At 36.2% G+C, this 21,617-nt stretch overlaps 1 protein-coding gene across 2 annotated transcripts in view; it reads right to left on the bottom strand.

Annotated features, from left to right (window-relative positions):
- Window positions 1-9,069, bottom strand: part of LOC144970040 (uncharacterized) — a 49,193-nt gene extending 40,124 nt beyond the window's left edge. The window contains exons 1-4 of one of the 2 annotated variants that reach the window (XM_078909236.1): window positions 8,075-9,069; window positions 6,640-6,806; window positions 5,528-5,752; window positions 3,582-3,831 (exon numbers count right to left, since the gene is read on the bottom strand). In XM_078909236.1, coding sequence (XP_078765362.1) covers window positions 3,582-3,831; window positions 5,528-5,752; window positions 6,640-6,804 — 640 coding nt within the window. In that variant the 5' untranslated portion in view covers window positions 6,805-6,806; window positions 8,075-9,069. The other variant, XM_078909235.1, reaches the window with a different exon arrangement.
- Between the last annotated feature and the right edge of the window lie 12,548 nt (window positions 9,070-21,617).

Raw genomic sequence — 21,617 nt, 5'->3', positions numbered from 1 at the left:
AGTCCATTTTGACCCAAGACTAACATGGAAAAATCAAATCAGCAACAGTCAGAAAGTTGGGGTAAAGCGAACACAACTCTTGAAAAAACTAGCTGGAACAACTTGGGGAGCTAGCTCCGATATACTGAAACAAACTTACACAGGATATGTGAGACCAGCGCTAGAATACGGGATATCTGCATGGGGAAACTGCTCCAAAACTCAAATGGAAAAACTGGACAAAGTGCAAAACAGCAACATGAGGATAATAAGTGGAGGAATGAAATCGACACCGATTCATGCAATGGAAACCATAACAGGACTTACATCTCTATCAGAAAGAAGGGAATCAAAAATTTTGAAACAATACACAGACGTGAAAACAATGACAGATCAGCCTCTTCACGCTAGAGCGCAACAAAAGAAAACTAGGCGGCTGAAAAGATCCCACTTTATTGAAAGAGCCCAGCAAATTGAAAAAGATCACGAACTTGACGGAATAATGACCCAAAAATACAAAGCAAATATCAGAGTACCAATTTGGAAAAGGCAAAATCACTTGAAAATCAAGACTTCCGTTGGTGACATTTCAACAAAACAAAAACACGGCGAAGAAATCAAGAAGTCTGTACAGAAGTGCATAGATCAAAACTACCCTGAAAAAAAATGGACAAGAATCTATACAGATGGTTCATGCAATAAAGAACACACATGCGGGGGCCTGGGAGTGCACATCGAGTACACAAATGGTCAACAAAAGGAGATCAGCAAACCGACTGGTACTCGCACTTCAATCTACAAGTCAGAGGCAGATGCAATCCATGAAGCTGTTAAGCAAATCCTCTCAGAAAATGAAAAACCAAGACACATAGTGATTTTAACAGATGCTAAGAAAATTCTGGAGGATATAACGATGTCCTTTGCGGATGATATAGACGCCTTGGTGGAAGACCTCATGAAGCTAAGCAAGTTTACCAACATGGTACTGCAGTGGATTCCAGGACACTGTGGGATACTTGGAAATCAGATCGCTGACCAACTGGCAAAGGCAGGCAGTCGCATGCAGCAACCCTCCCCAATGTACTCAACAGGAGAAATTAACAAAATGGCCAAATTTATCCAGTTTCAGAGATGGAGAGAGAAGCACCCAGAATACAACATGAATGACCCAATCAAGGTGCTCGACAGAAAGGAACAGGTCATCATCTTCAGACTGAGAACTGGACACAACCAGTTAAAGGAACATATGTGGAGGATGTCCAGAGCAGGTGCCTCTGGACAATGTGACTGCGGACTTGAAAATGAAAATGGACATCATGTCCTAATGGAATGTCCAAAGTACAACAAGTTGAGAAGGAACTTCTGGCCTGACCCAACCCCATACTCAAAGAAGCTGTACGGAAGTGAGGACGACCTCAGGACCACTGTGGGCTTCATTCACCAGACCGGACTGACCATGTGACGTGACGGGAACGAAGAAGAAGAAGAAGACCATTACCATATGTACCATTAGTACATAAAAACCTCAAAACATTGTCTCCTCCAACTTCCAACACCCCCCCCCCCCCATCCACCCACCCCTTATCTCTATTGTAACTTCTGAAGTTAGCAACTAGTTATAACCTCTTCATCCCCTCTACCTCTCCCCCCCCCCCCGGCCCACCCACTCTGTTCCTCATCCTTGTCCACTCATCCCATAACGCACGTGTCACGAGTACAAGGAGTACTCACCCTTGCTCTTTGTAGTCACTCATTGACTGTTGATAACGAAGTAAACAGCGCTTAATTAATTAGAGCGCTCAGCGGGGGCAGCGTGGCTCAGCGGTACGGTCTTTGCTTCGTACCCGGAAGGTACCGAGTTCGATCACCCGCAGCTGCGTTGTATGGCCGTGGCCTTGAGCAAGTCACCTTGCCCTCGCTCAATTTGCGGCGCTGAACTGCGGCTGACGCCTGGGTTATTTCAGTCTCCCCTTGCAATAGACCCAAGAGAAAAATTTCCCCAATGGGATGAATAAAGGGAATTTTATTTTATCTATTTTATTTATACGTCTCAGCTTGATTCAACTCGAAAGAAAAAAAAAAGAAAAATTGAGTTCCACTAAACGGACTCAAAGCGCTTTACATGTGGTCCCAAGACAACAGCAACATTTAACGTGTAAGACAAAACATGACGCCTGTTAAGCGATAATGCAATTTTGTTTTCCAACCGATGCCGGGCTGTTACCTGCCAGGTATAATATTCACACCTGAATACATTGAGAGAATGTGAGTAAAGAGTCTTTTCCAAGGACAAAACTATGCACCTCTAAAGGGCGGGACTCGAACCCATGACCTTCCGATCCGAAGGCGAGTGTTATACCACTAGACCACATAGCCGCACCAAAAAAAAAAAAGGAACATTCCCCTTATTTAGTCGAATTTGTTGTTTATCAATACCGATGAGCTCTTCAAGGGGGTCATCAGGCTGTTAGTATTGATTGACCACGTGAGGTTATTTCTATTTATCATTGGCCAGCCACGAGGAGCCCTGGCTATTTGGCAGCCCTGATATTTTATTGTGTGTGTGCGTGCGTGTGTGTTGGTGTGTGAGTGTGTGTGTCTTGATAAGTGTGTGCGTGCGTGTGTGTTGGTGTGTGAGTGTGTGTGTCTTGATATGTGTGTGTGAGCGTGTGTGTGTAGATGTGTGTGTGTTGATGTGTGAGTATATGTGTGTGTGTGTATGCTGACATGTTTATTGACGTCAGGGTATAATGATAATTAATTAAGCCATTTATATGACGGATGAGTCTGTGTGAGTACAGACATGTCAATGTCACTTGTGTTGGTCGTTGGTGTGTCAAACGTGAACTAGAGGGTCTGGTATAGCTGGTGGTCGAATGGTTGGGGGAAAGCTAGAGGGGAACTGAATGGTGGTCAAGGAGGTAGATTGGTCATAATGAAGGGAAGTAGTGGAGTGTTCAATATGGCAGAATAAGTTAGGTACTACATAGCACTATTAGTAGATGATGGTTAGGTTATACTATTAGCATGTGTCAAAAACTAGAGGAGTGGGCACTTATAGAAGAAAAACATCTAAAAAAGTGTGACATAAATTATCTAGAGCTAGTGCCAAACAAAATTTTAAAAAAATAGACAAGAAAAAAAATCACAACATCACCCCTCCCCCCCCCCCCCCCCCCCCCCCCCCCCCCAAAAAAAAGTCCTGCTTTAGCTAGAGATCAAAACCTCAAAAAAAAATTTTAAAAATAGATGGGAGATAAAGAGGTGTAGAAAGGTTGGGGGTGAGACACAGAGATAGATACGTAAATAAATATATAAATATATAAATAGATAGATAGATAGATAGATAGATAGATAGATAGATAGATAGATAGATAGATAGATAGATAGATAGATAGACAGATAGAGAGAGAGAGAGAGAGAGAGAGAGAGAGAGAGAGAGAGAGTTGAAAAGAAAGAACGGGGGATGAGACAAATCGATAGATAGGTAGATAGATAGATAGATAGATAGATAGATAGATAGATAGACAGATAGATAGACAGATAGATAGATAGATAGATAGAAACAGACAGACAAACAGACAGACAGACAGACAACTTACCAGCAATGGGCAAAGAAGCCGACGGTTTCATCCATTCGTAGGGGGCCCTCAACGATTTGGACCCCTGACCACCAGGGCCCATAATGCTGCCTGACGGGGATGAACCCCTGGGTGACGGGGTTTGGGGGGACAGCGAGTCCTCTAGTCCTTGGTGGTCCGATGAATCGGTGGGGTGGGGCGGGGTGCCGTAATCCAAGGGGGAGGGGTGGGTGTTGGTGGACGGACGGTGGTACTGATAGCCATACGGAGTCTGGAGGATTGGGGGGGGGGGGATGATGCATTTTATAGAATGATTAAATAAATTAATGGATATAAAATAGACCAATAAACAATCAAATAAATAATTAAACATTTCATGTGTGACACATTACAAAATTTTCATAAACAAAAAATTCATTTTTATACAGTAGAAGTCTTCTGTTATGTGCCTTTTGCTTTGGCATCTATACAAATTCAGCAAAAAATAATTAATTAACAAATAAATAAATTAAAATAATAATAATAATAATAATAATAATAATAATAATATAATAATAATAATAATAATAATAATAATAATAATAATAATAATAATAATATAATAATAATAATAGATAATAATAATAATAATAATATTAATTTAATTAATTAAGATTAAATAAGAAAAGACAAAAGCTGACTTGCCTACGATAAACGAAATTTTAGCCTAGCAACAGACCTATGCAATCATCTCTGATTCAATAATATGTGTTGGTTGAAAATACGTGCATTTATTTGTAGGTCTGATAATCCAATTCATTATGGGCCCATTGTTGTAATAGAAGTCTCAAAAGATGAACAAACTATTGTCCATTATAACAATGTTAAACTTGGGCCATAAGTGGGTTCGGTGGTCAGACACGTCAGATGAAAGGAACGTTACGTTTGGTCACAGAGGACTCATCCGTCTGGACGACGACAAATCTTTTAAATTCTTAATTTATTTTTAGTGGATTCTCTATTTCCCTTTATGAATATTTCGATTTTTTTCTTTTTTTTTTTTTAAATTTCAAGTTGATCTATAAATATTAAAATGAATGAATAAAACAGTTTTCTTATCTATTTATTGATTTAATTATTTATTTGTATTATCATTTATTTATTGATTTAATTATTTATTTGTATTATCATTTATTTATTGATTTAATTATTTATTTGTATTATCATTTATTTATTGATTTAATTATTTATTTGTATTATCATTTATTTATTGATTTAATTATTTATTTGTATTATCATTATTTATTGATTTAATTTTATTTGTATTATCATTTATTTATTGATTTAATTATTTATTTGTATTATCATTTATTTATTGATTTAATTATTTATTTGTATTATCATTTATTTATTGATTTAATTATTTATTTGTATTATCATTTATTTATTGATTTAATTATTTATTTGTATTATCATTTATTTATTGATTTAATTATTTATTTGTATTATCATTTATTTATTTATTTAATTATTTATTTGTATTATCATTTATTTATTGATTTAATTATTTATTTGTATTATCATTTATTTATTGATTTAATTATTTATTTGTATTATCATTTATTTATTGATTTAATTAATTAGTTATTAAGTTAGATATTTATTTATCTATTCATTCATTCATTCATTCATCTATCTCTTATTTATTTAGTTAGTTTTTCACCTATTTATTTACTTCATTCATTTATCTAATTATCTATTTATCCATTGATCTATCTATTTATTTGTTTATTCACAAACTCCACTTGTTAACTTCTACATGGACCAAACCCACGTAAAAACTGAAATTTACTAAAGTTTGTTCTTCATCTCTGTATTGAGTCAATCATTAAATTAAATTTGTTAGGATAATTGGTTAACAATCTAATAAATATTCAACTCCGGCTCTGGTTTGATCATTTATGGAAAATTGTCTGTGTAATCCTCACCTGTGGAGACCCGTTATTTCCTCCCATCAGGTACCCGTGGGTCCACTCATCACCCAGGGGGAGGGGATAGGGGGACCGGGTGGTAGGACCTCCACCCATGACCCCCGCGGCGGTCATCCCCATGCCGTAGGACCCCCAGGTTTGTTGGTGGTGGGGGTGGTTGAGATGGGGGTGTTGGGGGTGGTGAGGGTGAAGTTGTTGCTGTTGGTGATGGAGTGACGTCATCTGAAGGAGATAAATCGACAGTCAAATTTAAGGAGATTAAATTTATTCCAAATCTGTCATAAATGATTCTCAAATTATAAATAGAAATATAATATCTATATATTTTTTTAATAGATTCATTTTCTTCGTCCTTAGAGGAAATGTTACTTTACGGTCTTTATCTCGCGAAAAGATGATGATAGTCCTGGCTATAGCCTCATTGCAAAATGAGTATAGGGGTTAAAGAAAAAAAAAAATAGCCATTAAAAAAAATGAAAACAGCGACGTTCTCGACAGAACATAACTACATAATTATAATTACATAGCAATTATCCCACTGGAATTAATCATGAATCTTATTGCCCGAAAGTTCTCTTTATATTTATTTATCTATTTATTAATTTGTTTGTTTATTTAATTATTTATTTATCAATTTGTTTATCTATTTATTTATTTATTTAATTATTTTTTTTTCATTTAATTTATTTAATCATTTATTAATCAATTTGTTTGTTTATTTAATTATTATTTAATTAATTAATTTAGTTATTTATTAATTATTTAATTTGATTATTTATTTATTTATTTATTTATTTATCTATTTATCTATTTATCTAATTATTTTTTTCATTTTATGTATTTAATTATTTATCCATCAATTTGTTTGTTTGTGTATTTATCTATTTGTTTATTTAATGATTTATTTATAAATTAATTTGTGTTTTTATATATTTAATTATTCATTTTATTTATTTATTTATGTTTTTGATTCTTAATTTTTATTTTTATCTTATGTTAGATGTCGATAAATATACAATGGCCTGTCCAACATTTTAACCCTTTAAAGATACAAAATAAGATAAAAGATTCCATCTTAAACACTTTTTTTTTTTTAAAGAAAGGCCTACCTGATACTGGCCGTATCCGTCGTGTGTATATTGGTGAGGGCCCTCATTCGGGGCCTCGTATCCACAATGAGGATAGTAGTTGTGGCCCGAGGGGCCCTGGATGTTCTTGTGGGCCCCGAATAAGTTGGAACTCGGATTGGAGGAATCTTGGCAGATGGCAGCCATTTCTGGAACAAGGAGGCAAAATGTTGAATGAATCAAATACCTAGACAACTACTACAGATACCATTATTGCTATTTTCAGTTGCATCCATTTTATATACATACTTGTCAATCATTAATATAAATTATTTTTTTAAAAATTAATAAAGCAACAACAAAAAAACAAAAACAAAAAAACAAAAAAAAAACAAACAAAAGGCTTTTAAAAAAAGTTACACTAATATATAGAACATTACACATCGTATAGACTTTGAAGACTTTGGGAAAAAAAATGTATTATTAAAGGAGAAATTGATAAAGGCATTTCTTTTTTTTAAAGCAAGGACAAAATTTCATTCTCCAATATTTCACAATTCATTGTCTTCATAACATTTTGTTTATTTATTTTGTTTAAAGACGATTTCAACTTTTAAAACTATTTTCTCTCATCGTTTGGCTCGTTTTTTTCTTTCTTTAAAAAACAAACAAACTTTTTGTTGTTTTTGTATTTGTTTTCGCTTCTTTTGATTTGGTTTGTTTTTACTTTGTTGTCTTTCATTCTCTTTTCCTTTCCACTGACGAGTGGAACCAAAGAATGATGTCATGATACTGATGATAAGTCACGGGTATCGCTATTGGGTTTTACAGATATTATGGAATTCCCAGTCACAGATTTTGAGCTTTTGCAATAGTAAATTAAAAGTAGTAAAATCAAATTATCGTGTAGGTACTGACCATCATCATCCATCCAACAGCAGGATTACAGTTACAGTAAGATCATCGTCCTAATAAAGCAATCCAATTGATCCCACTCGACGTGAAACAATTTTCAGGTCTGATAACCGAACGCAATTATGGGCTTGATTCATTGACATTGTCGTCACGGATAATAAATCGAATCCTTTCTGTTTGAGAGTATTTCCATGACAACAACAAGGAGCCCGTTGTAACAAATTTGGGTCATCAGTTATCAGACCTGCATATAAGTACACGTTGATCTCACCCGACGTGTACTTATTTGTAGGTCTGATAACCCAAATCCTTATGGGCTCATTGTTGTATTGGAAATCTCAAAACATGACGCAAAATATCGTCCATTGCAACAATGTTAAATTAGGTCCATAATGACGTTCGAATGTTAGACCTGAATATATATACACGTTGATCTCACCCAATCACCAATGACCGATCATTAATCACCCACCACCACCACCACCCACCACCATCATTAACACAATAAACATGTGTTATTTATTCCTCTATAATAACAATAAAATAACGTTTTATTGCATACCTGTGTAATTTATTCCAATTCCTCTTGATGAACTCCCGTGCCGTCTAGGTCTAGATCATAAAAAATCCTCGTCGTTGTTTTGCCTTGGGAGATGAGAATGTCTGTATATTTCTCAATTCCTCCGAATTTGATGCAAAAAAATTGCCGGTATTGCTTCTCTCTTTTTTTCTTCTCCTTCTTTCCTTTTTCTTTTTTTTTTTTTTTTTTTTTTTGCCAATAAATGAGTCTCAAGAAGACAAATAGCCGTCTTTGTCACTCAATTCAATTAGTCATTGTATGAATCTCTACCATCACAAATATAACATTATTTTTCACATGAAATCTACAAAATTTGATCCAATTTCCAAAATGAATAAAACCTGAACATCAGAAATCTACATCATCTAAATAGAAACAAACATTTTGGAAAAATTATCCAAGTTTTCAAAATGTTCACGTGAAAATCATCAAGCATGAAAACAGAATGATATTGTGTTATGATCCAGAGTCTTTCGCCAAGTCCATTGAATTTATTTTAAAAAGTATTGAATGAATAAATGAATTAAGTATGAATATAAATTGCCAAATTTTAATTAATAATACGAATCACTATTGACAAATCACAGCATCACTAAAATATCGATTGTTATTATCATTATTATTATTATTATTGTTATTATCAATCAGATGTATCCAAGTTTTACTGACTTTGTGTCTCGTCTATTGATTGACTGTTGGAAGAAGTCGGTCTCGAAATAATATCGATGAAATTACTAAATTAAATATCCACTCACAATTCCACACAACAATAATAATAATAGTGTACCGCCATCGATATAAGGTACGGTCATCAAACTATCTAGCCGTCCTGTTGTGTGTGACGCATAGAGCGTGGTTCGAGTCGAGTTCGATTCATGAGGTGGTCCAGTCAGTAATATACAATTCAATTCTTCATTCTTCTTCTTGGCAAGCTTTTCAAACAACAGGGGGATTCAATAATAACAACAACGAAATGCATCGGTGATGTGTGTGTGTGTGTGTGTGTGCGTGTGTGTGTGTGTGTGTGTGTGTGTGTCTTAGTCCTTTGGGTGGGTGGGTGGGTGGTCGGGTGGAGGGTGGGGAAGGGGTGTGTGGCGGGGGGGGGGGGGGGGGGGGGAATTGAAGGGAAACAAAGTTATAGTAAAGTAGAAAAGTGATAGTGATGATTTGAAAGGGGGGGGGGGGGGGGGGGGGGGGGGGGGGGGGGGCGTGTTGACAATAAGTCAAGTGTTAGATCTGTTTGTGAGATGTATTCTGGTTGTATATCATGTCGTGTGTTGGGTTGGTGCTGGGATGGAACCTATCAAAGCGTGGCAAATCTACCATGCTCGATAAGACGTGTGGAAACACACGTATTAGTGACAAACACACACAACCGAAGAATGATTTACGAATGGACCCGGGGTAAGCTCCGCCCACTCTGACAACAACTTATTCAATGAAGGCATTTTATTGTGGCAGAGGAGATAAAGGAACTCATTGTGTTACGAACGTTTTCGACGAAGCGTTGAAACTATCAATTCTTACCTGTGACCACGTGTTGATTTGTAACTCCGCCTACTTTTCGTAGTAAAATAACCGTGGGATCAAATAAGCCCCGCCTACTCAGCTGTCATTGGTCAATTCAATAGAATATACTGGTCAATGGTTCAATGTATCGCTGGGACTGTGTGTGTGTGTGTGTGTGTGTGTGTGTGTGTGTGTGTGTGTGTGTGTGTGCGATATTGAATTGAGAAGATAAAGATGATGATAGCGGAGAGAGATAGACGATAGAGACAAATGTGTTGAGCATGTGTTAATGTGTTTATCATTGGTCGTGCCGTGACAAGCCTAATCTTCACGTGAAAGACCTGCTTAGTTCGGACAAGCGTTTGATGTCTTCGGTCGCTCCGTGAATACGATTCGGATCAAACCTTCTTCAACATTTCCTGAGTAAAGAGATAGGACTAGGGTGGGCAAAAAGAAACGGACTCCAGATCTAGATAAATAAATTTTGATAACTAACCTATCGGCCTAGCATGGTGAACGGTTTGAAAGCAAACGGCTAGATAGACTACATGAAGACAACACACACACACACCAATAACAACATATTCTCTACTTTGTGTACAGAACAGATTTGTACAATTGTCACGGGAAATGATTGATTATGTCACTGTCATAAAAAATATTGTATTTATTCACTAATTATGAAAATAAGACAGAGATATAGATAGATAGATAGATAGATAGATAGATAGATAGATAGATAGAGAGAGAGAGAGAGAGAGAGAGAGAGAGAGAGAGAGAGGCGGGAGAGATTTTGTGTCTAATGTGTTTTTATTTTAATTATTTAGCTATAGTGATCACAAGATTTATAAATATTCAATAACCAAAATAAAAATACACACAAAAACAAAAACAACAGAAGAAAGTAACGAACACAATAGAATAGAACAGCTTGGAAAAATAGAAAATGCCGAACACGAAAATCATCGGGCTCAAAAAACTTTCTTCAGCAAAATACAAATCAATGAAAATATTGATACATCATTTAAAATCCAGACGAATAGAAGAGACTATTATTATTATTATTATTATTATTGTTATTATTATTATTATTATTATTATTATTATTATTATTAATTATTATTATTATTATTATTATTATTATTATTTATTATTATTATTATTATTATTATTATTATTATTATTATTATTATTATTATTATTATTATTATTATTATTATTATTATTATTATTATTATTATTATTATTATTATTATTATTATTATTTTATTATTATTATTATTATTATTATTATTATTATTATATTATTATTTTATTATTATTATTATTATTATTATTATTATTATTATTATTATTATTATTTTATTATTATTATTATTATTATTATTATTATTATTATTATTATTATTATTATTTTATTATTATTATTATTGTTATTATATTATTATTGTTATTTATTATTTATTATTATTATTATTATTATTATTATTATTATTATTATTATTATTATTATTATTATTATTATTATCACAAATAACATAATATTTAATATTATTATATGACTTGGAACAAGTTAATTTCTTTTTTTTAAATACGATTTACGGAATGTTCAATATCAAAACATAATATTTGAAAAAAATCTGTTTGTTCCGATGTTGACACGAGAGTCCAAATCTTCATCTGTACTGTCTATGCACTTGGTCAAATTTGAAAGAACATTCCGACAATGTCTTTCTAGTTCGTGTCTCTGATGTACCCTCGTCAAAATGACATATTTTTGACACTTTGTCTGACAAGACAATTCATGTTGCAATACAAACAAAGAGATGTCATTTTTATAAAATGACACGTGGATGTCTGGTTGGTCATCGCTCGGGTAGGTCAGCCTAGGAATAGGAATGTGTTCTTTCCGTGCGTGGTCATTGGTCAGATTGTTAAAAAAATGTTATTATTTATTGAAAAGCTCATTTTTATACAAGATTCGGAGGAAACTAACAAAAAAAAAAAAAAAAAAAAAACAACAACAAAAAACATCCTGTATCAAAAAATACTGCAGTTAAAAAAAATAGAAACAGAAAACATAGCTGAAAATAAAAAACAAAAACAAATAAACTAAAAAAAAACCCCTAAAAAATAGTAATTTTAAAACACAGAAAAACATAAATTAATAAAGGATTACAAATGATACAAAAGAAAATATGAATCTTGACAGGACTTGAACCCAAATCATACAAGTCGACACCCGAGTTGTCCATTCATTTGTATATTTTGACTTGACGAAACTTGTCTGCTCTCTATGCAGGTCAAAAATATACGTCCTTAATCCTCTTCGGGCATTGGGGCACATAGAGCATCGACCAGACATCTCCATTAAAAAAAATATATATATATTTTTTTTTTTTGCGGTCGGCTGATTTTGCGATCAGGTTTCTTTGAGTCTGCTCCGTTTTCTCTTCCCATCTGCTGTCCAGTACAGGGCTGTCTTGGGAAGTGACCCTTTTCCCATTCTGGCCACATGACCCAGCCAATGCCATCTCAAAATTAATATTGTAATATAATGAGGAAATGTTAATTGCCAGTAAACAACACTAGCAAAGCTGTCTGCTGGATGTTTCTAAAATTCGTATGTAGTTTCCAAGGGGGAAAAACAGAAGAAAATTTCACTGTAAATATCTTCAGAAATAAATTAATAATTTGCCCTCAGCATGATACAAAAATGCTCAAAAGTCCTGAAAATTGGTTCTGAGGAACTAAAGCTTCCATTTTCAACAAGATTTATTGAGTCAAAGAGGAGAATACAGCTCTGTAGCTGGAGCCAAAAATTCGTATTTTTTACGAATGTTTCGTCGTACTGGGCAAGTCTGTATAAGACAATTAATGATTGCTAACTTTTCAGGGTTTCCCCGTGTATTAGAATACATGGTTTAGTCCAATAACTGAACACAAGTATGGTATTGGTTTAACATTGTTGTCATAGACAATATTTTCGAATCGTATCGTATCTTTTAAGAGCTAATAGGTTCTAAAAATCTTTAGATTTAAATGCTCTGTGTAACTCGCATGCATAGATATAATTTATCAAAATTATAATTTATTTAACGTTCAATGTTAATTGATAATATGGAGTATTAGATATCTAATACTAATAATATCTAATATTTTGCGCTGGTTCGAGAGCATGTATTTCCAATAATACAACAATGAGCCCATAACAACTTGGGTAATCTGACCTGCAAATAAATGCACATTGTTTAACATGTATGAAAATTCAGGGAGGAGGTTGAAAAGGGGGAGGGGGGGGGGGGGGGGGGGGTTCGGAGAAGAGGAAAAAAAAAAAAAAGAGGAAGCGATTAAAAACCAAAAGTGACTAAACTAAATAAAACAACAACCCTAAATGTGCGACTATGCGGTCTAGTGGTATGACACTCGCTTTCGGATCGGAAGGTGTTGGATTAAAGCCTCGTTCCGCGCATAGTTGAGTCATTGGAAAAGGCTCTTTACTCACATTCTCTCATCGAATTCTGGTGTAAAATGAGTACCTGGTCGTGAACAGGGTTGTCTCTGTCGGAATAAAACATGTAATATCGCCTGACACATTGATTGGATCAAGTGCGTACTTACCGTTAAAATGACAGTCTAAAAACAATAAGGGTAGGCAACGCCAATTTCCTTCCGATCCCTCTGTCCACTCAGCAGTAAATGGGTAGCTGGGTCTGTTAGATCTAGCGGAAAGTACTTTGTGATAGACTAGCTCATATCCAAGCAAGCAATTGCTATTGTCCGTTTCACGCTATAGATGTGTTTAGATTATTTTTAAAATATCCAATCGTTGCCACAGCAACAAAACATGTGCTCAATATCTTGTTTGGACGAAAACCTGAATATAGATTAAACTTTCGTGACTTCCCCATATTGTCCTTCTTGAGTTCAATGATGTTTGGATACGGGAAAATGCGATTTCTGTGATCTTGTGAAATGTCATTAGGTTATAGACCTAGTCTCCACTAATTAGTTCGTGTCCAGTTAGGACAGCACAAAGTTGTGTCCTTGGACAAGGCCCATTACCTACAACCTCTCATCGTACTCAGGTGTACAACGAGTATCTGGTCAGTGATAGCGTCTTCTCTGTCGAGCTGAGATCGGTCAATCCATAGGGGGGGGGGGGGGGGGCCTTCAAAGCCATTTGGCCCATAGAGCCGGAGTTTAACCCGGTGTCTATAGCGTGATGCGGACAATTGCAATTGCTTGCTACCCTTTGGATAGGAGCTAGTCTATCGCAAAGTACTCTCCTCTAGATCTAACCGACCCAGCTACCCATTTACTGCTGGGTGGACAGAGGGATCGGAAAAAATCTCAACTGCACCCTGGATCAACCTTGGTCCTCTTGAGTGTGAAGCGAGTGGTCTACCAACTGAGCTACCGGGACCCCCATCCATGGGAAAGAGCTATATATGATATGTCTATGTGGTCTAGTGGTATGACACTCGCTTTCGGATCGGAAGGTCCTGGGTTCGACCATCGCTCGGCGCATAGTTGAGTCCTTGGAGAAGGCTCTTTACTCACATTCTCTCACCGTCCTCAGGTTGAAAAAGAGTACCTAGCCTTTAACAGCGTCTCTGCCCGAAAAAATTGTAATGATCGCCTAACAGGCCTCATGTCCCGTACTACATGTTAAATGTAGCTGTTGGCCAGGGACCCATTGTAAAGCTCTTTGAGCACGTTTAATGGATATTGCGCTATATAAACGCTCAATTTTTAAATGATATAAATGTTCTTATTTTTTTATTTATTCAACAATTTCCTTTGAGAACATCTAATTTTCATCTATTCTTTCCTTTGAGAACATCTAATTTTCATCTATTCTTTTCTTTGAGAGCTAGACTAAAACAGAACGCGATCTTTGATAAAGAGAACCAATCACGAGGCAACAAAATCGGGGTGTCCAAAAGCTGATTCCAATCTCACTGGAAGTGTAAAACAACTCTTTCGGAGGACTGGATACATACCTTGTGTAACTGATCTTCATGTTTCAATGTGATGGCATCTTGTTTTCTAGTCTATATTGGTCTATGCTGGTTGTCAATTATGATAATCCATCCTCACTCTTTTACGTCCCGTAACCCTAAGAATCTACCTATGATAATAATAATAATAATAATAATAATAATAATAATAATAATAATAATAATAATAATAATAATAATAATAATAATAATATTAATAATAATCATCATAATAATAATCTTTATTGTCCAAATTAAAGGCAAGTCATGTGAGTAAACAATGCTCAATTTGGTTCATGGTATGAACATCAACACGTTTACATTACAGACACAGCCATCCTGATACTCAAATAGTTATGACACCTTATGATTCAATATTGGCTATTAAGCTTAAATGCTGGCCAACTAATTTCGCGGCGTTTGTGTGTGTGTGAGTGAGTGTTGAACCCATGACCTCAAGAAGTCGTGGAGAAAACGGCTCAAGATAGACATAGAGTTTGGAACCACTTTTCTTTGGAGTGGTGGATAGCTCGTACGGTAGAGCCACACTCTCCCCAGCCAGGCGGAGTTGTCGTACCAGTAAGGTCACCGGTTCGAGCCCCCATCGCCTCCGCGAAATTTTTATTCTCTATTGTCTTCTGGCACTTTCCTACTCACTTCATTTCTTGTTCTGATTCAATATGTAACCTAGTCATTGTTAGTCACCCGAAGGAATGAGTGGGCACATAATACTTCCGAGGAGTTTGGAACTGGAAGAGTTTAAGGTGTGACGTCACTTCTCTGTCCTTTTTTTTTTCTATTTTAACTCACGCCAGTCAGATTATTATCACTGTAAAAGTTTAACGGAAGAAATCCCCCCCCCCCCCCAACTCCCCAACATAAAATGTTATCCATTCAATATTGATTAAATGTCTTATGATTTTCCTCATCATTATACATAATATTATATTGAAATTGTATATGGACTGGACGGCGAGTCACGCAATACTCTTCAACAGTCGTAACGTCACTTCCTTCCTAATGACGTATGGTAACCTAACAACACTGGCTCTAAACTATCGGAACAATGGCGGACGCCGTATGAAATTTTTCTCCGGCGAGCATAAAAGCGTATCCAGAGGAAAAAAACCCCATAAATTTGATCATGTTTTGACTTTTACACATTCTGATCACAAGGCATATGAAAAGTTCTAGCCAGCATGAAGAATAAAAAGTAATGATTTTCTTTGTTTAGAACCAAGATGGCCGCCGTTGCCGGGCGGCGTGACATCAGACTACTGAATCCAATTTGACCCCGGTCCTTTTATAGATAGAACGAAGATGGCGTCACTCAGGTCTTTATGTTCTTAGCCATCCACGTTTATGAGTAATTCTCACTAAACTGTATTCACCAGTCTAAAAAAGTTCATGGTTACAGATCGTTTTGTGTGTTGGTCCGTTACACTTCCTGATGGCAATGTTGTGAGATTCTTAGCCAAGCGCATACTATCTATGATGGCAATGTTGTGATCCATAGATAGTATGCACTGGGCTAAGGAGTTCACAACATTGCCATCCGGAAGTGTAACGGACCAACACACAAAACTATGTGTAACCATGAACGTGTATAGTCAGGTTAATACTGTTCAGTGAGCATTACTCATAAACGTGGATGGCAAAAAACAATAACAAAAACCTGAGTGACGTCATCTTCGAACTATTGATAGCAGTCACTGGTCCTCCTCAACATTTTATAATTTACTCTAAGTGACAGTCCAGAGAGATACAAAGTGGATTCACGTCATATTGACATTGTCGTACATGCTAAATGTTGCTGTTGTCTTGGGTCCCCTTGAAAAGCGCTCCGAGAACATTGAAGGGATATTTTCGCTGAATAAAAGCTCCCCCCCCCTTTTTTTTTTTTTTGTTCGTGTCCCACAAAAATCAAACCCAAATTAATCCACGGTACTAAATAATACATTCCACATAGTAATTCTTTATAACTGTAAACCTTGTGACTGTTCCACAGTTTTAGAACAACCCGTTGTCGCTTTCTAAAGTGTAAAACCGATTTGTTAAAATATCAAAACAAAACAAAACCAATTCTTAATTTAAAAAAAAAGAAGCGGGTGGTTGGATGGGAGCATCACCCTTGAATCATATACCTATGATGTTCGCATGGGTGTACGATCCGATAGTGATGTCGTTTCTTCTTCTCTTTACTAGCCTATCCTGCTTCTTTGGTTTGTGATTGTATTTTGACAGGGATATTTTTTTTCTGTAAATCTTCTGCCTGTTTGTTCTTGGTTATTTATAATTTAGCTTATGATGTCTTTAGGTTATGATTTTGATTTACATTTGTACTATTGTTAGATTGCTTGTTGTTTTTTTTTTGTTTCAGCGGTCTCTCATATGACCTCAATTGTGTTGGAAGAGACCTAAAGCAACAAACAAAAAAAAAAAAAAAAAACAAAAAAAAAAAAAAAGAAGAAAACACCCCCCCCCCCCCCCAAACACACAAAAAAACAAAACAATACAAAACAACTCCCCCCCCCCCCCCCCAAAAAAAAAAAAAAAAAAAAAAAACACTTAAAAAAACCTGGCTTGTCAGGCAACTGAATAGAATTCTAGTCTACCGACGCCACGTCTAATTCTAATAAAGATCCAGCTACCCAATGACCAGGTAACATAGAAAATTCCGATGTTGACCTAACCTACCCCAGGTCGAACCAGGTCGATTTGTGACGGATTGAAAAGAATAGAAATTGTAACAAATTGGACGACCATCAAGGAACGCACGACGGGTCGAATTATTGTGATTAAGACATTTCAACACGACCAGAACCGTTAAGCAGAATTTCGAACGAGGATGACGACGTGTCAAACGGTTCTCAAATTATGTGGATGGAACATTCTCTCACCTCGGAGGGTGAAATTATAACATTAGAAGCCATTTGTCAACAGTGTGTAAAGATCGTTAACATTACCGGAACCACGCCCCCTTTCTCCATCCGGTATAGACAGACGATGGTAAAAATAATAACAGTAACAGTCGTCTGGGGTTGTTGCTGGAGTGGACTGTGGAGTAAGTTGCCTTCGGGGTGTGTCAGAATCAGCTGATGTGTTACATGGGTTTGTTTTTGGTGGGCGTGTATGGTTTACCTGTCACAGTTTGTCGTAGTCATTAGCACACAATAAACCTGGAGTCGATACACTTGGGGGCGTGTTGTACTTTTGAAGAGTTAGATCTTTGGGGACGCTCGTTTATCGTACAGACAAGAATGCCATATTCTGACAAAACTTAAAAAAACCCCAAACAAAACAACATTTTATCCAGAAAAAATTTGCTTAAAATATCGATCAAGTTGACATCCAAGTTGTCAAAAGGGGTCTCGATAGCTCAGTTAGTAGAGCATTCGCTTCACAGGCAAAGGGACTGAAATTGATCCAGGGCGTAGTCGAGATTTTTGTTCTGACCGGACTCCCCATTGGGTAGCGAGGTCTGTTAGATCTGGCGGAAAGTTCTTGCAATGGACTTGTGTTCAATCTAAATGGCAATAAGTAATTGTTATAGTCCATATCACGCTATAGAAACCGCGATAATAATAATACTGCACACTTATATAGAGCTAATATCTCATGCAATATGAGTATGAGCTCTAGGCGCTTTACAAAAATAAATGTAAACGAAACTGATTTTAAAAAAAACAACAACAAAACAAACTTCGGATACGTGGACCAATGGCCCTGAAGGATTACAAGTTGTCCAAATTAAACACGAAAAGTCTCTTACCCGCGACTTCTTTTTCTTTTTAGGAAGTCTCGGGATTGGGGCAATTCTGACAATTTGACAAGTTAAGGCCAAAATCTCTCTCAAACCTGGAGCTTAGGAACACACCGCGAGGCCCCAGGTTTGAGAGTTTTTTTGCCAAGATGAGGGTCATTTAAATCAATCGATATTCTGACAATTTGACAGGATGAGAATCATCTGAAGAGTAGCTCAGCGGTACGGTCTTTGCTTCGTACCCGAAAGGTACCGAGTTCAATCACCTGCCGCTGCACTGTGTGGCCTTCAGCAAGTCATCTCGCCCTAGCTCACTTTGTGGCGCTGCTCTGCGGCTGACACCTGGGTTATTCCAGTCTTCCCTTGGAATAGATCCTAAAGGCAAATTTCCCCTTGGGGATGAATAAAGGGAATTTTATTTTATTTATAAACATTTTTGGGTAAAATATTTTTTAAAAAAAGTGTTTTGTCAACATAAGACAGTATAAAAGACTCTAATTCCTCAACCTAGGCACACAAATTTGCAGGTCTGATAACCGAGTGCAATTATGGGCCTGATTTAACGTATGGATAATACATTTTGTGTTGATTTGAGAGTATTTCTATTACAACAATGAGACCACAACAATTTGGGTTATCAGACCTGCAAATAAGTACACGTCGGCCTCAGCCAACATTGAACTCATAGCGACCGGTTGTACAAATTATCCAATTCATCTCTATCTATAATACATAAATAATTGCACAGTTCGGTGGTCAAAGTTGGTTTTCCTAACCCCCCCCCCCCCCCCCCCCCCCCCCCTGCCCGCCTTATTCTCCTCCTGTTTCTCACCATCTTCTCCCTCCCTCCCCTAACTGGTCGTCTTGCTTTTCTTCGCATACTAAATGTTTGTTTGTTTTTAAGGGTTTTACGGCGCTTGCGACACATTAAGGTAATTTCAGCGCCAGTAAAAAGGAAGACATTGGATAGTAGAAAGTTCTAGAATTACAATTAAACCATACAAGAAAAGTAAGACAAAGGAGAATTGGTTCAAATAGGAAACATGTAAATTCCAAGAGCACACTATCAAATAATTGAGTTTGAGATCATCTAAAAGTCTAATCTTGACACAAGCACGTGTCCCCACTAAGAGGAATGCACTCAAATGTTTACAAACTACTATTTAAAACATAAAAATGCAACAGTATATAACAGAGAGATGATTTACAATGAAAATAAAAATAATCTCCCAAAACTATAATTATACATTTGATCCCAGTCAAGGACTCTGGCCAGGGATATGATGTTTTGTTTTTGTTTTTAAGGGTTTTACGGCGTTTGAAACACATTCAATCATATCAGCGCCAGTAAAAAGGAAGAAAATAGGACAGTAAAAAGTTCTAGAATTACAATTAAAGCATCCAAAGAATAAGTGAGACAAAGGGGAATTGGTTCAAATAAGGAACAGATGTAGATTCCAAGAGCACACTATCAGTTTGAGATCACATAAAAGTCTCATCCAGACTCAAGAACAGGTCCCAACCAAGAGAGACACACTCAATTGTTTACAAATCATACAAATGTAAAAGGAAAAATAATACAGTGCATAACAGAGAGATGATTTACAAGGAAAAAATTATCATCTCCCAAAACTAACTATACTTTTGACTGTTTCCCTCTCAGCCAGGGCCAGGACAAAACCAAATACCTCATTCCAAGACAAAGACAGAAAGCAAACATAAGGGGATAGAAGTTACACTATCATGGGAGGCATACTAAATGGAAGAGAAAAAACCCCCAGATATATGGATGGATTATATTAACTATATAATTCGAGTTTCCCCTAGTCTACCATAAAAAAACTGAAATTGAATGTAAGCTTCAATTTATAATATACGAAAAGAGATAAAATGGACGTTTCAGGTTTCCCCTTTATTAACAAAACAAGACGAATGAAACACTACAGCAACATTTACATTGCCTAGTCCACCATGGGAGGCTTTGTATTTGTTTTTAGGGGTTTTTTTTACAGCGCGACACTATCAGTATCAGGTCTCAATTCCAGCGTCTGTATAGGAGTATAGAAGACACAGCAAGTACCTTCCTGCCCACTATGGGAGGTCGGGAATAAACAGAGATATTATAAATAAGGAAAAAAAACTTCGTCTCTCAAAAACGGTACTATACGTTTGACTGACTCCCTCCCAGCTAAGGATCCCTGCCAGGACCAGGAAAAAAAAACATAACACCTCGAGCAATCCCAATCCATAACAAAGACAGATAGAAACATTGAAAGGGAAAACAGATAAGGGGGGGGGGGGGGGGGGGGGGGGGGGGGGGGGGGGGGGGGGAGGGGGGGTATAGGATGCAGCAAGTTTCCTCCTGCCCACCATGGGTGTTTATAAGACCCCATCCAGCACCAAGGGAACTCAAAAGACACCATAGAAACTTGCACATGAATCTATCGTACACAGTTTATTAAAAGGGAAATACAAATAAGATCTTTGGTACCGTATATTATTGTAACGTTTATTTATTTACAATGAATCAAATTTATGGGTGACATTTCAATCATAAAAATATATTTACAAATCGATCACTTGATATCTACAATTATCATTTCAACACTGTAACAACAACAACAATAATAATCACCATCATCACTCGACAACAACATCCATTACCGTTTTGATTTCATGCTTACGGGTTTTTACAGCACTAGCAGCAACACTTGCAGGTCATTATTTCAGCGCCCGTAAACAAAGAAGATGATTGGGAGAAAAGTTGTAGATCTCAAGTTTAAAAACACCAAAGAAAAAAGTCAAGATGAAACGGGACTGGGACTGAGTAGTTCCAAGTGGGAAAAATAGAGGATTCCACGACAATTCTGTCATTGTGCCTATTTCCTTTGATATTACTAACAAGTCCCATCCAGACACAAGTATAGGATCCCGCTATGAAGGATACGTTCAAATGTTTACAAAGTACAATATATTAAAATATAAAATATACTAGAGCATAACAAAGAGATAATTTACGAGAAAAAAAACAAAACAAAACAAAAAACAAATCAACAAAAAACAAAACGGAACCATACATTTGACTGCCTCCCTCTCACTCTCAGCTATGGAGGAGATAGAATAGATAGAAGACAAAACAAACAAAAAAGAATGTGACTCCTTTGGCCGTATGGGAGGTCAGGAAACCCCACCCAGAATAACTGTAACTATCATCATTATTAACACACAAACATCCTATATGAATATGTAT

This window comes from Berghia stephanieae, chromosome 4, assembly GCF_034508935.2.
Source record: "Berghia stephanieae isolate SIO BIC M18660-M18661 chromosome 4, UCSD_Bste_1.3, whole genome shotgun sequence".
NCBI lineage: Eukaryota > Metazoa > Mollusca > Gastropoda > Nudibranchia > Aeolidiidae > Berghia > Berghia stephanieae.
The sequence above is the reverse complement of the archived record's forward strand: the minus strand, read 5'-3'. Positions and strand labels throughout refer to the sequence as shown.